Genomic DNA, 17,694 nt, shown 5'->3' on the forward strand with positions numbered 1-17,694 from the left:
ACATGTTGCCAGACCAAAAAAATTAAATTCACCAGATGGGAGCTACAAGATTATGATTTAAATTTTTCTAATACAATGGAACGTTTACGTTTTTTTACGTAAATCTCGCAAAAATGCGAAATGTTTACATTTTTAGCTGAAAAACGTGCTAAAAGAGTTGAAAAGGGCAAAAATAATGCTTGATGTTGATGTTGTTTTTGTTTTTTATTTAAAAACTTTAAAAATTTAATAACTTGAAAGGAATAAAATAATACCATTTTTTGCGACCAAAGTGTGTGTTTTATGGCTTATATTTTGAAAAAAATTTTCTTAAAAACAGATCGAGTAAAACAAACGAAATAATATCAATTTGAGTGTAGTTTTGTAATTGTTAGGCATATTTTTGCAAAATAAATGAAGCTCTGGTTCAAAAATGAACTAAATCGAACAAAACAAACTGAAATAATATCAATTTCAATCCAATTTGGTAATTTTTGGGCCAGTTTTATAGTAAAATTTTTTGCAAAAACTTTGTATTTGTTTCAAAAATGTGCTTAAAAACTTTAAAAGTGCAAAAAATGACACGATTTTTGGCTTAATTTGCTAAATTTTGCGTTAATTTTTTTGTATTTGCCTTAAAAAACATATTAAAACGCTCCAAAATTTGCAAAAATGACAATATTTTCGGTCTAATTGTGTAGTTTTTTGGCTTGTTTTTATGAAAATTTTACGTAATATTTATATTTTTACCTGAAAAATATACTAAAAGACTTGAAAAATGACTTAATTTTTGTAGTTTTTTTAATTTTAGCAAAATAACAGTTTTTGGCCTAATGTGATGAATTTTTTAGTTTGTTTTTAACAAAATTTTGCAAAATAAATCTGTTTGTGGCTTAAAAAAACGTATAAAACGCTTAGAAAAAGGTAAAAATAACATTATTTTTGGTCCAATATTATAAGTTTTGCGAAATTTTTACATTTGTACCAGAAAAACATGCTAAAAGACTTGAAAAAGCCAAAAATAAGACTTGATTGTGTGTTTTTTTGGTTTGTTTTAGCAAAATGTCGCAAAAAGTTGAGATTTTAGTTGACCTGACCTGATTTGACCTGCTTAAAAACTTGAAAAAGCTAAAGTAACACCATTTTCAACCAAATTTTATGTTTTTCGGCTTATTTTGTGTAAAATTTTACTTAAAAACGAGCTAAATTTTATAAAACAAACGAAATAATTTCAATTTAGATAGATTTTTGTACTTTTTAGACATGTTTTGACAAGATTTTGTAAAATAAATGAGTCGCTGGTTGAAAAACCAACTAAATCGAACGAAACAAGCTAAAATAATACAAACTTTAATCTAATTTATTAAAAAAACTGAATTTATTTCAAAAACACGTTAAAATACTCAAAAAATGACAAATAACACAATAATTTTTGTCTTCATTTGTAAATTTTTAGTTTGTTTTTAACGAAGTTTTGCAAAATATTTTAGTTTCTATCTAAAAAACTTACTAAAACGCTCCGAAAAAGACCAAAGTAATGTATTTTTTGATCCAGTTTAGTGATTTTCTGACTCTGTTGGGTGAAAACACTTAAAAAACAAATAAAACTACTTTCTTAACTAATTTGACTTATTTTTGAGAAAGTTTGTCAAAATAATTGAATTTCTGGCTAAAAAACATGCAAAATGCTCAAAAAATTCTAAGAAATGTAGTATCATTACTGTCATTAGGTATTTTTGACATAATTTTTTCTATCAGTAATAAAAAAATCGAAGTTTGTTCCTTTACGTTTGTGCAAAAAAATTGATTTATTAATTTTCTGCTGTAACTGGAGTTAAGTTTTTAAAAATCATCAAAAAGTTGTCTCTTAATCACCAGATGTGGTGAAATTTCACACCTGGCAACACTGCATTTGAATTTGACAGTTAATGTTGCCAACTTAATTTCAAAATAGGCCACTTTGTTCAGAAATAAAGTGCAATTTTTTCAGGTCAGAAGGTGATTTCGCGCATTTTGACAAAGGAGAACATCCAGGAGATCACCGACGCACTGCGTCGCCCCCCCGTGATTTGGGACAACCTCCACGCCAACGACTACGACCAGAAACGTGTCTTTTTGGGGCCCTACTCGGGCCGTTCCCCCGACTTGATCCCAAAATTGCGCGGGGTTTTGACCAACCCCAATTGCGAATACGGCGCAAACTTCGTGGCAATCCACACTTTGGCCCAATGGTCGCGCTGTAACGTGGACGGCCAGCGAGATCTCACTTTAAGTCGGCTATGAGAATTTTTTGTTTTTCCCCCAAAGCAACTTGATTTTTTTCAGATGACACGGTTTCCGCCGATATTAAACTTGAGACTGAAACTGAGGACGGTCTAGGTGAAGACGTCCCCGCCTCCCTGTCCCCCAATATGTACCACCCCCGACAAGCCCTCCGCAATGCAATCAACGAGTGGTTACCCGAATTTTCCAAACACAAGACGGCCTGGGGGCCGATTGTTAAGCCCCAGCCGGCGGTGGCCGTCATCCCCGTGCCCATTATCCCCTCCATCAACACCTGCATGACCTTGACCTCTACGACCACCACCACTACCACCACCGGCAACTCGCAACCAGTTGTCAACCAAAATCAACTGCAAGCGTTGGCGGAAGTGTGCAGTAGTGTAAGTAGGCCATGTTAACTATACAAGGTGTCCGAAAAAAAATGTTAAAATATTTCGTGGGGTGATTGTTTAGGTCAAAATAAGGAAAAAAGTTCCTTTGAACCCATATCCGGAAATGCTTCCTAAGGGAGTTACAGTTACTTGACCCTATATGCTTTTTATTTTTCACGAAAATGGTGCGTCGTACAAAAATTAGGCTACACAATTTTGCAAACTTGTTACTTTATGTCTACTGATTACTGATATAATTGAAAAAAAAGTATGTTTGCCCGCCATCTTCAGGGGATTCTAGCTTGCTCAGGAAGCATTTTCGGACATAAGTCTATAGGAAATTTTTTTCTTATTTTCACCTGAGGAACCACTACATGAAATCTTTTAATGTTTTTCTCGGACACCCTGTATATTTGTAAATGTGTAATTTGTGAACGCCGCAACCGAATTCTATAAACATGGTTTTGCAGAAAAAAAGAATACAGAAAAAAATTTAGGTTATTAAAAAAAAAGTTGGGTACGGTTTACAAATAATGGATCACCCTGTATAGTTAAACTAAACTAAGTAACCAAACAAAAAATTAAATGTATTTTCAGTTTAGAATCAGTATTTTCGAAGTCGTATTATTGCCACACCCTGTATAACGCGACAATTTTTTTTTCATTTGTTTATTTTTTTATTTGTTATTTTGTTTTCTATATTTATTTTTTTCTACACAAAAAAAGTCGAAATCTTTTGTTTTAATAGGGTAAAAAAATTACTAAATAAAACTAAATGACTAATTAAACTATTAACTAAACTGTTTATTATTTTTTAGCGAAATGTCACGAGTTTTTATCGCAAAAACTTCCTCAAATACTCAAAAAAAGTTAAAATAACTCTAATTTCAACCAAATTTGGTGATTTTTCAGCTTATCTTTCAAGAATTTTTGACCAAAAAATATGCTATAACTTTTGAAAAATACAAAAAATTAGTCACTTTCAATCTAATTTAGTACCTAATTTATAGAAAAATTTTCGTAAAATAATTATGTTTTTTTCTAAAAACGGGTTAATTTGACCAAAAAAACCGCAAAGGTATCATTTTTGTCCACATTTTGTTGTTTCTATTTTTAAAGAATTCCTGGTATTTTTGACGTAAAAAAAATAAAGTTGTGTTTCTGAACTAATTTAATGATTTTTCAGCAAAATCGTTTAAAAAATGAGTTTTTTTAGTAAATTTTTGCTTGTTTTTTTTTTCTCAAAAACTTTCACAACGTTTCAAAAAGGTCTAAAATAACACAAATTTTGACCAAATTTGATAATTTTTTAGTATTGTTTGAAAAAATTCCTTGAAATATTGGCGTTTTTGACCGAAAAACGTTCTAAACTCTCAAAAACGTTAAAAAATTATGTCATTTTAACCTCATTTAATAATTTTTCGGATTAATTTCGATGAAATTTCGCGTTTCTGCTGAAAATGGGTGAAATTGCGCAAAAAAGCAATTGAAATTATTTTTTAATTTGTTTCGCTCGACTTCCTATTGTTTGAACCAGAAACTCATTTATTTTGCAAAATCTTGTCCAAACACGCTTAAAAATCACTAAAACAAAACGAAATAGATGGCATTGTGTTTGTTTACTCGATTTAACTAGTTTTTGAGAAAAATTAAGACAAAAATAAGCCGAGAAAACACAAAATTTGGTGGAAAATACTTTTAACACGTTTTTGTAAAATCTCAGGGTTTTCGCGAGATTTCGCTAAAATAAACCAAAAAGTCAACAAATTAAGTCAATAATGATTTTATTTTTGCATTTCTCGAGCGTTTTAGCACGTTTTTCAGCAATTATTTCGCAAAAACAAGCCGAAAAACCACAGAATTAGGCCGAAAACACTTTCAAACGCGTTTTTGCACTAAAATCTCAGGTTTTTCGAGAGATTTCGCTAAAACAAACTGAAACAAACCAAAAAGTCTACAAATCAAGTCAAAAATTCTATTATTTTCGTATTTCTCGAGCGTTTTAGCTAGAAACGCAGTTAACTCGCAAAATTTCGTTAAAAACAAGCCAAAAGTTTAACAAAACAGAACAAAAATTGTGTTATTTTTGCCTTTTTCGAGTGTTTAAGCACGTTTTTGAGGTAAAAACAAAAAAATTTCGAAAAATTTTCTTTTAACGCAATAAAAAATTACTAAATTAAATCGGAATTGAAATTATGTTTTAACTTGTTTCGCTCGCCTTCCTATTTTTTGAACATGAAACTCATTTGTTTTGCAAAATCTTGTCCAAACAAGCTTAAAAATTACAAAAATAAATCGAAATAGATCTTATTGTGTTTGTTTCACTCGATTTAACTACTTTTTGAGAAAAATTAAGACAAAAATAAGCCGAGAAAACACAAAATTTAGTCGAAAATGCTTTTAAACATGTTTTTGTATGTAAAATATCATAGTTTTCGCGCGATTTCGTTAAAACAAACCAAAAAGTCAACAAAGCACGTTTTTCAGCAATTATTTCGCAAAAACAAGTAAAAAACCACAGAATCAGGCCGATACTGATATTTTTGTTTCATGGAGAGATTTTTAAGCAGAAAACTAATTTTTTTCTTAGATTTTTTGTTAATTTTTTTATTTTCGTGTTTTTTTTTTCATTTTTTATTTTTTTTGCATTTCCAGGTCACCGTCAGCGACAGTATGGTGAACCCCGTTCCCGGTCCCGTGATGAATTCCCTCGTCTCCGACACAAAAGTGGTATGCAATGATTCAATCCCTAATCCTATCGCTCCCGTCCCGATCCCAATCCCTATCTCCGATCCCGAAACGAAAAGCATCACTGTGTTGAGCGGAACTCTAATCAAGCCCGACAAAGACAAGTTGAAAGTGGTAAACGGTGACAAACCCGAAGAGAAAGAAGTCGGTAAAGAAGAAACCTGTATGAACACAGACACAAGTACGGATTTGAGTAATGAATCAAGTTTAAGTCCGAGCGAACCAATGGATTGTAACAGTACACCGAACATTTCACCGGCGCATGTCGCTAAACCGCCGGAAGATGTCGCTATGAGCGAAACTTCGGTACTAAAAAAACCAGTTTTCGACACTGTTTTCAATTGTTTGTTTGTAGACGTCAAGTGGGAGTATGCAAGTGGAAACAAATGACGGTGTAAATCAAATGGTAGTTGAACCGGAAACGGAAGGAAGGAAAGAAAACGATTTGACATTTGAGGATTTATCCCTCCTTTGCGATTTGTTCTATTTACCGTTTGAACATGGTGGGCAGGGCTTGCAACTGTTGCAAGAATTTAATTGGTTGAAATCGAACGCTCACGTCGTGATGGCAGCCAATCAGAAGAAGGATACATCAAAATCTGAAGTAAGCCCGCCCTTTGATACGATTTTAAAAATTTGATTGGTTATTTCAAGGTGCAGGAGTGGTTTTCTCGTGCTGAAAAAATGAATGAAATGACCCAAGCCGTAAATCGGTTATTTCAACACTTATCCAGTTGCAATAATCGCGAGATTTTGTACGATTTATATTCCTATGTGTGGGATATCAGAGGTGTAATTTCTTTGCTCAATTCTTATGTGAAATGGTTGGGTAAGTTGCAAGTGTGTGTTTGGTGGTTGCGTAATCGATTACTTTCCGATCAGATGGCGCGAAGCGTAATTTTTTTTCATATCATCGCTGGCGTAAATTGTATATTTCACAGGTGGTCGTCGAGTTTTTAGGGCGTAAAAATAGTGCGGAAAGTAATCGTTTACTGCATTTTTGTGTGTTTTTCAGATGATTTCCGGTTGTTTCCAGTTATTAATTTCTTTGTTTTGTTAAGCTGGCGGCCAGTTTCCTGCTTCTATGCCCTCATACACCCAGGGGACCTACACATGTATGCATCGATTAGTAGTCAATCTACAGGGTGACTCAAATTTTAACTTTATTGAAAAATTCATAAAACTTGACTCACTCTGTATAACGTTGCCATGCATTGCGTAACATTAACATCGCGCATGCGTCGACTAAGCGTAATAGCGTAAGCGTTGGCGGATTCAGTGTTGCCACGTCTGGGGAAATATCACCAGATTTGGTGATTTGGTGAAAACTTGTGTGAAAATTCTAATATCGGGTGATTTTTTTTGTTATAATTCTGCGGTTACAAGAAATGAATACACTAATTTTTCTACCAATAATTTTTTCGAGTATTTTCCACGTTTTTCAACTAGACTTGATTTTTTCGCCAAATTTTTTCAAAAAATCTAAAAACCACCAAATTGGTTAAAAATAATTGGATTTGTTTTTTACGAGATTTTACTAAACAAAGCCCAAAATGGCATTTTATCTTTTTCCCTTTTTAGAATGCTAGAAACACAATTATTTCACAAAATTTCGTTTAAAACAAGCCAAAAATTTAACACATAGACCACAATAACTTTAATTTTTTAACGAGATTTTGACACAAAATAGAAAATATTAAAATAAACATATAGTTCTTCCTACTTTTATTAAGTGTCCCATCTAAAATTTGACTGCTTAATAATAATAACGCTGTCATTAATAATAGAAGTAATTTCTTTAAACATAAAGGTAAAAACAAATTCTAAATAAAAGCAAAAAATAATCAAAAATTAAAAGTTATTAAAAGGAAAACAGAGTTTAATTTTTTGAGGGGTAATTGAAATATTCCAAAATTGTAATATTATGTGAAGTAGTAAACATATAATTTAAACACCCTGTATATATTTCGCAAACATGTGTAACTTGGGAACGCCGCAACCGAAATGTAAAAACAAAGCAGTTTTGCATCATTTATTATATCAAAAAAGAAAACAAAAAATGTAGGTCGTTGCTTGAAAAAAAAATTGAGTACAGTTATGTAATAAAGGAACACTCTGTATAGTTAAAAATTTTATTCGATTCAGTTTTGACAACTATGGAACCAAGCAGAAAATTAAATTTGAATTTCAATAGTAGTCAGTATTTTCGAAGTCGTATTAATTACACGCCCTGTATAACACGACAAATTTTTTGGTCATTTGTTATTTTGGCGTTTTTTTAACTTTAAAAACGAAATTTATACAAAATGTTCCACACATTTTTTTTGTTTATTTTATTTTGTCTTTTTGTTTTATTTCCACACTCGATTTAACTGGTTTTTGAGCAAAATTAAGTCAAAAATAAGTCGAGAAACCAAAAAAATTTGGTCGAAAATGCTTTTAAACACGTTAAAATGTATGATTTTTTGGGAGATTTCGCTAAAACAAATCAAAAATCAAAAATTAAGGCAAAAATTGTATTTCTCGGGCGTTTTAGCACGTTTTCAGCTAGAAACGCAATTGTTTGCAAAATTATTAACAAATTCGGACAAAAATGTGTTATTTTTGTCTTTTTCGAATGTTTGAGTAAGTACGTTTTTGAGAAAAAAAAAATTAAAAAAGGTTCGTTTAAACATGGTAAAAAAATAGGAAATTAAATCGAAATTGATATTGTTTTTTAGCTTGTTTTTGAATTTGAGACTACAAAATCTTACACGCTTAAAATAATCACAAAAATATATCGAAATTGATGTTATTTTGTTAGTTTTATTCGATTTAACTGCTTTTTGAGCAAAATGAAGGCAAAAATAAGTCAAAAAACACAAAATTTGGTCGTACGTTTTTGTAAAATCTCAAGGTTTTTGCGAATTTTTTTAACACTAGCCAAGAAGTCAACTTGAGGGTTTAGCACGTTTTTCAGATAGAAACGCAGTGATTTCGCAATTTTTTTTAACAAGATTTGACAAAAAATGTGTTATTTTTGCTTTTTTTGAGTGTTTAAACACGTTTTTGAGAAAAAATAAGCTGAAAAATTACAGAAAATGATATTTTTGTGTTATGGACGTTTTTTGCGGTTAAATCATTGTCATAAAAAAGATTATATGATATTTTTACAAAAATTTGACACAAATTTGCCAAGTTTTTCAACTCGGATCTGGCGATTTTTTTGTGATTTGGCAACACTGTGCGGATTGTCTCTTGTCTGAAGAAAAGTCTGATGAGGTTTTCCGTTAGGGTTTTCCAAAGGCTGGAAGGAGACTTTTATGAGCGGCGATCAGGAGCCGTGGGTTTTCCGTGGAGGCTTGACAGCTGATCTTCAGGTAATTTTTGCGATTTTCAGAGTTTTTCCCGGCCTGCGTTGTTTAGTTCATGTGAAAATTGTCTCGAATTTCTATTGATTCAAATTTTTGTAGCGGTTGATTCCGGTGGACTCGGGGAATGACCTCTTCGTGTACAAGGTACCTGACGTACCGACTTGTCGAGTCTTCACTGTGCGACCTTTTTTACCGACCGATGAGCAAATGGTCTACAGTGTGTGTACGAGGACGTGCAAGGACGGTCTCGAGGACCCCCAACCCTACCCCGAGGACCTCAAAGGGCTCCAAGCCGACCGGATCGTCGGCCCTTATCTCACACTCCACCCGGAGTTTTGCTTCGTCGTTGAGGACGACGCGGGGATTGTCGGCTTCGCGTGCGCCGCTCCGGACTATAAAAAATTCCGGGTCAAGATGGAGTTAGCCTGGATCCCGGAAATGTGCGACAAATACCCCCTCTCACTCATCAATAAAGACTTATCAAAGTTTGCACAAGTAGGCTTAGTTTATTATCAAACTAGGATTAAATTTGTTTTCCAGGAGAGCATATCGTATTTCCATGGTTTCAAGGACGAGATTTACGTCTCAAGTCCCACTCATCCTTCCATTATGATTTGTAGTATTCTTCCGTCGGTGTTGGACCAATCAGTGAGCAAGCGACTAGTCACGTGTCTCTTGGCGGCATTGCGGGCCAATGGTGAGGCGTGTCGTTATCACGTGACTGTTCTAATTGGTCGTTTCAGGTTCGTTCGGTGTTCACGTGGTTATGAACGCGAGTGACAGCTACACGCATGCGTTTTACGGGAAATTAGGCTTTGTGGAGAACACACACGAGGCGATTAAAGGCAAAATCGTGATGGGACGTACCTTCTAAATGCACAAATTGTAAAAATAACACTTGACTGATTTGTTACAATTTTGATAGATCTTCAAATTAACCTTGTGATTTTGTACTATAATTACTCTTATTATTTTACATCTAAATATTGTAATTACGTATTTAACTGTGTATAAGAATTATTGTAACATTAAATCGTTGGTTTCTTGCAGCTGGAGCAGTTTCTTCTGCATGGACATGATCTGCAATAGCCAAGTCGCAAACCTTTCAAATAGAAATTTCATTTACCTTCTTGATTTGGGTTCCAGCCGTCTCGATTTCGCTCCGAGGCGACTTGGAGCCGGCATAACTCGCCTCCATGTCTTTCAATTGGCCGACGAGGTCGCTTATCAGCTTATCAACGTCCTCCTTTTTTGGTTTTTTGTTCTTTTGGATCATTCGATCGATCTCGCGCTCCATGTCTTGCGTCGCGTAGGGGGCTTTGGTTTGGTACTCCTGGTGCGAAATCCGCTTCGGTTCGGTTTTCTTCTGGTACCTCCACGACGTCAACGCTTGCAGATTCCTACAAATATCGGTTTTAATCACTTGAAGGATCGCCCTCAACCGGTTTAACCGCTCCTGTTGGAGGATCCTCTCCTGCTCCTCCAACAGCCGTTTGAGTTTGTCCATCCAGGAGTGGCGCAGCGGGGGGATGAAGGTGATGGAGTCGCCGGTTTGGGAGGCTTTGGCCTCGTAGAAGGACTTGAGGAGGATTGTGTCCCGGGAATCACTGATTTTGTGCACGATCCTGGACTCCTCCATGGGGAACACCTGGGAGTAGTCCTCCAGCCGGATCTCCTCCTCGCTCGGGGGCTGCGCGATCTTCTCGTATTGGCGCCGCAGGTACCCCACGATCCCCCTCGTGCCCTCGGCCACCACCCGAGCGTTGGGGTACGCCAGGGGGTTGTTGGCCACCTGCAGGACTTTCAGGTTGGGCACGAGGCCCAGCTCGTTGGGCAATACCTCGATTTTGTTGTCGGAGAGGAGCAGGTTTTCGAGGTGTTGGTGGTGGGCGATGGTGGGCGGGATTGTGGTCAAATGGTTGTGGCGCAAATCGAGCCATGCCAATTGGGGTAGTTTGAGGAAGAAGTCCTGGGGTAACTCTTTGAGGAAGTTCTGGTGCAAGTATAACATTTTCAAGTGGTGCATTTGGAGGATTTTTGACGGCACCTCTTTTAAATTTTGCGCCGAACTGTCGAAAATTATGTCGAATTCGGACATTTTGACCGGAGGGAAACGGGAATTTTGACTTTGTTATGGCAACGGGGAGGGAGTTTTTAAGCGGGTGCGCCACCAGCAGATGGCATTGTTACATAAAATGAATGTAAAAATAAGAAGTTTTAAAAAGAAATGATTTATCATTCTTAAAAAAATGGTAAATAGAATGTTTAACAATTTTATTTGTTTTCAATATTTGTGTATATTATAAAAACTGAAAAGTTTAAACCTGTGAAAACGAATTAATTGACTAAAACACAAAACAATCTTATAAGTAAAAAACAAAGTTATAATTATTTGAAAAAAGCAAAAACTACAAACTAGTTTGACTAGTCATGTTTACAAACTTGCAAAAATCTACTTTTTTCACAATTTTGCCTGTAATATTTTATTGTGTCATGTTCCGGATTTGATAAATAAAACAATATCTTGTGTAAAATTTTATTGTTTGTACATCCGATGAGTACAAAATCAAATGTTGTGTAAGAAGTTGTACGAATCATCATTGACAAAAAATATATCGCCTTAGATGACTAATTGTTACCAAGGTACATACAAAGAGAATTACAAAAGTTGGGTAACGAGTTAACAAGAACCAATGAGTCAGGAAAAGTTCTAGAAAATGGTAAAACGTAATAATTAGTAACTGACAAATAATAAATCCTAACGCTAAATAATGAATAGCAATAATAATAAATATGTAACCGTTAATAAAATGTGATTGTGAATAAAATCGGTTAGAATTTCAATATTTGCTTCTGGGTCGGAAAACTTGAGCTCTTGGAATAATAAAATATGTCTCTGTTTATAATAAACTATTTTAACATGAGAGGAGAGTGGGTGAATTACACAAAAGTGGCCACAATAACCCTACTCGCCCCTATTAAAACTGAAAAGTTTAGTCATGTGAAATGACATTTTAAAGAAAGAGAATTAATCAACCAAAAAACACTAGAAAATAAAAGAAACTTTTCATAAATATACAAAACTAAGCTATAATAATTATTTGAAAGTAACAAAATTAGTTCATTGTTAATTAAAAAAGAAATTACAAAAAAAATACAAATTAAAATTATGTTACCAACGTAGACAAATCTTTTAACCTTGGATAAATTAATATTTTATTATTGTTAAATATTTACTATTGTTAAATAAAATGTGACTGAATAAAAAAGCATAATACAATCATTGATGAGAATTGTTATCTGCTTTTCGGTCAGCTAACTTGAAACTTCGGGATAATAAAATATTTCCCTGCTTGCTTGTGATATACTATTTCATTATTAGGTAGGTAATATACCTATTCCTAGCCTGAGATAAACTTATATTTCTATGTTTAAAGGTCGGTTTTACCAACAATAAGTAAATTGTGAGTAAATTATATTTATTTGTTAAATAAAAAAAAATTAAAATAACTGTTGTGACGTTAAGTTACTTAGGTAGTTTTTTTGAATACAATGTTTTACTACTGGCGGCATAAAAATTGTCATTTTATCAGTTTGCCAAAAAAAGTTACGGGAAAGAATAAGAATTGGAAAACGTTAAAGAAAATACGCGTAGTGTCGAAATTTTTAGGAAGAAGATAAAGAATATTTTTTAGAATAAAAAAAGGATTATTGAAAACAAAAAGTCCGATGGTGTGTCTTATAAACTAAAAATTCAAATATAGACGTCAGTTGCAAGCAAATTTTTGTAACATAATTTGAAGAAAAATGCGAAAAAAGAATTGTGAAAAAGTGAGAAATGCGTAATTCTTGTTTCAAAATGAGAAAAATGGTAAAAAAATGCAAGTCAAAATTTCAAATCATTTTTTTCAAATTAGATTTTTTAGAAAAACTTAGAATCTTGATACATTACATTGTATTAAAAAAAACTTAATAGTAATTTTTGGCCATGTAATAATTGAAATTTTTTTTTGGTGATGTTTATAAAAATCTACTTTTTAAAATTGAAATAAACATTTACGTCATGATTATATAATTATACTAATAATGTTTTTAAAAAGTTCATTATAGTTATAGGAAAAATATAAAAATATGGTTAAACTTTGGAATTGAAACTCAATTTATTGATTTTGTAAAGAATATACAGGGTGAATATAAAGTATGGAACCAAGCGGTTTTTTTAATCATTTGCCTTCAGAAAGCAATAATTAATATAAATAATATATTAATATAAATAATAAAGTAAGATACAAAATCTGATCGTATTTTGAGAACGAAATTTTGTTTTGTTTTTGACTTATTTGATTTTATTTGTCAAAATTGCAATTTATGGAAAAAAAATTGAAAAAATTAAATATAAAGTAAATAGTTGTAATTCTTATATCATAAGCTTTATGAGAAAAATGGTTTTATAGTGGGTTGCCATTTTTGTAGAACTCAAAAATAAATTCCAAAAATTTTATTCTTGATACATTTTTTTGTAAGATAATTTGAAGTAAAATGCGAAAAAAGAATTTTGAGAAATGCGTAATTCTTGTTTCAAAATGAGAAAAATGGTAAAAAAATGCAAGTCAAAATTTCAAATTAGATTTTTTTTGAAAAACTTAGAATCTCGATGCATTTGTATTAAAAAAAATAATTGGAAAAACATAAAAATACGATTAAACTTTGAAATTGAAACTTAATTTATTGATTTTTATTTTTTTATTTGATTTTTATAGTACATTACCATTCATCAATTAGTTTTTCCAAAAAAAAAAACGTTTGATTCCATACTTTTTATTCGCCTGGTATAATGATGGGCTTAAAAAAAGTCATTATAATTAAAAATTTATAATAAAAGGAATAGTTCAAAGTTCAAGTTTTTGTGGTTAATAACTGGAAATACTAGAATAAGTAGACAATAAATGTATTAGTGATGCTAAAGGTCACTTGACTAACATACTAATAAAGTGGTTTGTACATAAGTAGTTGAGAAAAAAAAAAATTGTATGCACTACAAGAGAGCCTACAAGCGCGCGCAGCCTATGTATAACTCGGCCATGATTACATAAGTGTTAAATAGATAATTATTAGCTTTCTCGCGTGTTATCTGCGATGAGTGCGCGAATTTGTGTCCCAATGACTTGAAAAAATCATTTGCGACTCAGTTTTCGTCCAAAATGGTGCTGTGTACTCTCATTTTCGCAATTTTAGCAATTTTCGCAATTGCAAAAATTTATTTCAAACTAACCACAGGTTGGTGCAAAAGTCAGACTTGTTTGGTTGGCAGAACTGCCTTAATAACGGGCGCAAACACCGGTAAGTCGGCAAAATTTTTGGTTCATTTATTGATTTCTCGAAATTAGGTATTGGTTATGAGACAGCTCTTGATTTCGCCAAAAGAGGCGCTCGAGTCATTTTAGCTTGTCGCAATAAATCCAAAGCGGAAGAAGCCCGTTTGAAAATCATTTCCGAGACCGGAAATGAAAATATTGTGGTCAAAATCGTCGATATGGCCTCATTTGACTCGGTTCGAGCCTTCGCTAAAGAAATCAACGAGACCGAAAATCGTCTTGATATTTTAGTTAATAATGCGGGGATTTTAAACTACGGGGATAGGACTTCCCAGGATGGACTTCCGCTTCTCATCCAGACCAACCACTTTTCCGGCTTCCTCCTAACACATCTGCTATTGGGTCAGTATTGCTATCAAACTTTTATCATGTTTAACTAAAGTGAACAATTTTGAATGATGAAATGGAACCAGGACAAGGGAAAGTAATTCAAGAAATGTCAAAAATAGTATTTTTAATGGAAAAGAATCAAAAAACTCGAATTAAGGGAACAAAAAATTGATTTTTGGAAGGATGTATTTTATTAAAAAAAAGATTTTGAAGCTTCAAGTCTCTAGTTTTCAGATATTTTGACAAATTTTCTGAGCTACGGTTATCACGCAATTCTAATAAAAAACGAGAGAAAAAAATGGATTTTTCTTTGGTTTTAGTTTATAGACTTGATTTTTTTACTTAAATCAATGTTTCAACTTGCTTTTTTATATTTTTTACGTCAATTTATCGTTGAGATTCTGACTTTTAATGAAAAAGAAGATAATCTAAGGCAAGTTCTAAAAACTGGAATAAATTTCATACACGATCTTTAGCAATTTTTTGAAAAATTTATTTTTTCTCAATATTGATTCAGAGAAAAGAGAAAAAAGAAACTTTTTTTTGTTGTTCAAGTAAATCTGAGAAATTAATGTTTCCAGGATTTTTTATACAAAAAATGCTACAAAAGGAAAAAAAAACATTTTCTAAAACTTTGCATTAGTAGTTACTTGTTAATTTGGAAAAAAATCGAAGAGTCCGAAAAAATGTTTTTATCAAAATTTGTAAAAAATTCCTGGATGAATGAAACGACTTTTGTACCTAATAAATAAAAAAATCTCGATTTAAATTTTTATTTTTTAGGGTTCAGTACTGCTTGGTTAACATAATTTTAGTTTTGAAAAATCAAGTAAGCTTTGAAAATTTTCAAAAACTTATTTTATTATAAAGTGAAAGAAAAAGACAAATACGACAAAAGGTTATAAAGAAAAGTTGTTTAGAATTAACATCTAGACCTCTGTACCAAATTTCAAAATCATTGGAAAACTATGATTTTTCATTTTTGTTATGTTTATTTTTGTTATATTTATATTTTTAACAGTTTTTTTATTACGAAATAAAAAATATATTTAGATTATTAGTACTAAATATCTTTTTGACGTAAGTATTTGTTAATAAAAAGCAATTACCTTGGAAAAAAAAATGAAAAATCATAGTTGGCGGATGATTTTCAAATTTGGAATATATTGATTGTAAACAACTTTTGTTAATAACTTTTTTACAATTTTGCATTAGTAGTTACTAGTTATATTGGAAAAAAAATCGAAAACATTGCAAAAAAAATTGTTTTTTTTTGAAAATTTGTAAAAAAATTTGTGGATAAATGAAACGACTTTTGAACCTAATAGATAAAAAACTTCCGAATTTAATTTTGATTTTTTGGGGTTTAGTCCTGCTTTGTTAAAGCTAATTTCTAACATAGTTTTAGTTTTGAAAAATCAAGAAAGCCTTGAAAATTTTCAAAAACTTGTTTTACTCTAGAGTAAAGTGCCTTTTGTGTGACAAATACGACAAAAAGTTATTAAGAAAAGTTGTTTAAAATCAACATCTAGACCTTTGTACCAAATTTCAAAATCATCGGCCAACTATGATTTTTTATTTTTGTTATGTTCATTATTTCACAAATCAAAGAATTTTATTTTTAACAGGTCTTTTATTACGAATAAAAAATAGATTTAGTTAGATCTAATACATACTACTAGCTTTTTGACGTATTTGTTAATAAAAATTTGTTAAAAAAATGAAAAACTATGATTTTGAAATTTAGTACAGAGGGCTAGATGTTGATTCTAAACAACTTTTTTTAATAATTTGTTGTATTTGCTATATAAAAGGCACAAAACACTGAAAAAAATAGTTTTTTTTGACAATTCCTAAGGCATACTTGCTTGATTTTCTCCAACTAAAATTATGTTAGAAATTAATCTTTAACCAATCATGAAATACCGATTTTTACACTTACAATAAACTGAAATTGAATGAATTGAATCTTTTAGTGTTTTTTGGTGATTTTAAGTTTGCAATTGAATGAACTGAATATTTTGACAAATTATTTGACAAATTGGCAAATTTATTATTTTCTTAAGTTATTATTATGATTTAGTCTGTTGCGAGAAAAAAAAACGTTAATATATCTCTTGGACGAAAATGCCCTCGGCTCGTTTCTGTCGCCTCTGGCGTTACCTACATTCTCGGGATTAAAATAATTGTTTAATTTTTTCAATGTCAAGAAATAAAAAAATCAAAAAAATTATTAATAAATAACAATTTTCAGAGTTGCTGAAAAAGTCGGCCCCTAGTCGCATCGTCAACGTGTCCTCTTTAGCGGCCGGTTTGGCCACCAAATTCGACGTCAACCGAATCGAAAAACACGTTTCAGACTCTGACGATTACAACAATTCAAAATTGTGCAATATTTATTTCACTCAAGAGTTGGCGAAAAAACTGAAAGGGACGGGAGTTACGGTCTATTCCCTCCATCCGGGAGTTATCAAAACTGATATTACTAATAATTTGACAGGTTTAAGAAAAGTAGCATTTGCTATCATGATGAATACCATGTCCAAAGTAAGAGAAAATATTTATTGGTGTTGAAAAAATTAAAGTGTGGTTTCAGAATCCTGAAGAAGGGGCACAGACTACAATTTATTGTTCTGTTGCGAAAGGAATCGAGAAATGGAATGGCGAGCTTTTCGCTGAATGTAAAAGGATTGAGACGTACAAAACGGCACGTGATGAAGGAGTCGCGAAAAAGTTGTGGGAGAAGTCGGAGAGAATTGTTAAGTTGTGATTATGTCTGAGTTTAATTATTATGACAATTAATTTAATGTAATGAGCAATAAAATTAAAGGTTAAAAAGTCTCTAAAATTTTTGTTTTATTTTATTGAGCTCTATTAATACTACATAACTACATTACAAATACATTATTATTGACAAGAAAATACACTTACTAGTAACGACAAGAAATATAAGAAATACAAGAAAATATTGGTAAAAATTAACAACTTTGAATGTCGTTTCTAAGGTGTCACAAAGTTATTTGAAAAGATTTCAATTTCAATGTCATTTAAAAATGGTTAAAAAAATAAAATATCTACAGCTACTTATTACCAAATTATGGTTTCTTATAAATGAGCACATTTTTGTAAAAAATATTTATACAAGAATAAAAGCTTCATAAATATTATTTATATAAAAACGTTTTGGCCAACCGATAGCTATTTTTTCTGAACAACGTGGTGATTTTGTTTTTTTCTGATATTAACAAAGAAAGT

At 31.9% G+C, this 17,694-nt stretch overlaps 3 protein-coding genes across 5 annotated transcripts in view; 2 read left to right on the forward strand and 1 right to left on the reverse strand.

Moving 5' to 3' along the window:
- Nucleotides 1–9,783, forward strand: part of LOC123015420 (protein O-GlcNAcase) — an 11,972-nt gene extending 2,189 nt beyond the window's left edge. Inside the window, exons 4-13 of one of the 2 annotated variants that reach the window (XM_044415120.1) lie at nucleotides 1,970–2,251; nucleotides 2,305–2,642; nucleotides 5,289–5,687; nucleotides 5,737–5,985; nucleotides 6,036–6,210; nucleotides 6,443–6,496; nucleotides 8,655–8,740; nucleotides 8,834–9,229; nucleotides 9,275–9,431; nucleotides 9,478–9,783. In XM_044415120.1, coding sequence (XP_044271055.1) covers nucleotides 1,970–2,251; nucleotides 2,305–2,642; nucleotides 5,289–5,687; nucleotides 5,737–5,985; nucleotides 6,036–6,210; nucleotides 6,443–6,496; nucleotides 8,655–8,740; nucleotides 8,834–9,229; nucleotides 9,275–9,431; nucleotides 9,478–9,608 — 2,267 coding nt within the window. In that variant the 3' untranslated portion in view covers nucleotides 9,609–9,783. The remainder of the gene's footprint in view (nucleotides 1–1,969; nucleotides 2,252–2,304; nucleotides 2,643–5,288; nucleotides 5,688–5,736; nucleotides 5,986–6,035; nucleotides 6,211–6,442; nucleotides 6,497–8,654; nucleotides 8,741–8,833; nucleotides 9,230–9,274; nucleotides 9,432–9,477) is intronic. The other variant, XM_044415122.1, reaches the window with a different exon arrangement.
- LOC123015421 (leucine-rich repeat-containing protein 27-like) lies at nucleotides 9,129–10,870 on the reverse strand. 2 transcript variants are annotated; one of them, XM_044415124.1, is made up of 4 exons: nucleotides 10,186–10,870; nucleotides 9,861–10,134; nucleotides 9,740–9,814; nucleotides 9,129–9,687 (listed from the first exon to the last, which is right to left on the reverse strand). In XM_044415124.1, the coding sequence occupies exons 1-3, from the start codon at nucleotides 10,830–10,832 to the stop codon at nucleotides 9,752–9,754; spliced, it is 984 nt and encodes a 327-aa protein (XP_044271059.1). In that variant the 5' UTR covers nucleotides 10,833–10,870; the 3' UTR covers nucleotides 9,129–9,687; nucleotides 9,740–9,751. The 2 variants fall into 2 exon arrangements, with proteins under 2 accessions (XP_044271059.1, XP_044271058.1); XM_044415123.1 differs by having other exon boundaries at nucleotides 9,669–9,814.
- Nucleotides 10,871–13,790: 2,920 nt separating this feature from the next.
- On the forward strand, nucleotides 13,791–17,287 carry LOC123013563 (retinol dehydrogenase 11-like). The gene is made up of 4 exons (XM_044412170.1): nucleotides 13,791–14,074; nucleotides 14,122–14,451; nucleotides 16,694–16,986; nucleotides 17,036–17,287. The coding sequence occupies exons 1-4, from the start codon at nucleotides 13,936–13,938 to the stop codon at nucleotides 17,207–17,209; spliced, it is 936 nt and encodes a 311-aa protein (XP_044268105.1). The 5' UTR covers nucleotides 13,791–13,935; the 3' UTR covers nucleotides 17,210–17,287.
- Nucleotides 17,288–17,694: the final 407 nt, after the last annotated feature.

Source organism: Tribolium madens, unplaced genomic scaffold, assembly GCF_015345945.1.
Source record: "Tribolium madens isolate multiple individuals breed KSU strain unplaced genomic scaffold, Tmad_KSU_1.1 Scaffold_19;HRSCAF=116;Tcas5.2_LG9, whole genome shotgun sequence".
In the NCBI taxonomy this organism is placed as follows: domain Eukaryota; kingdom Metazoa; phylum Arthropoda; class Insecta; order Coleoptera; family Tenebrionidae; genus Tribolium; species Tribolium madens.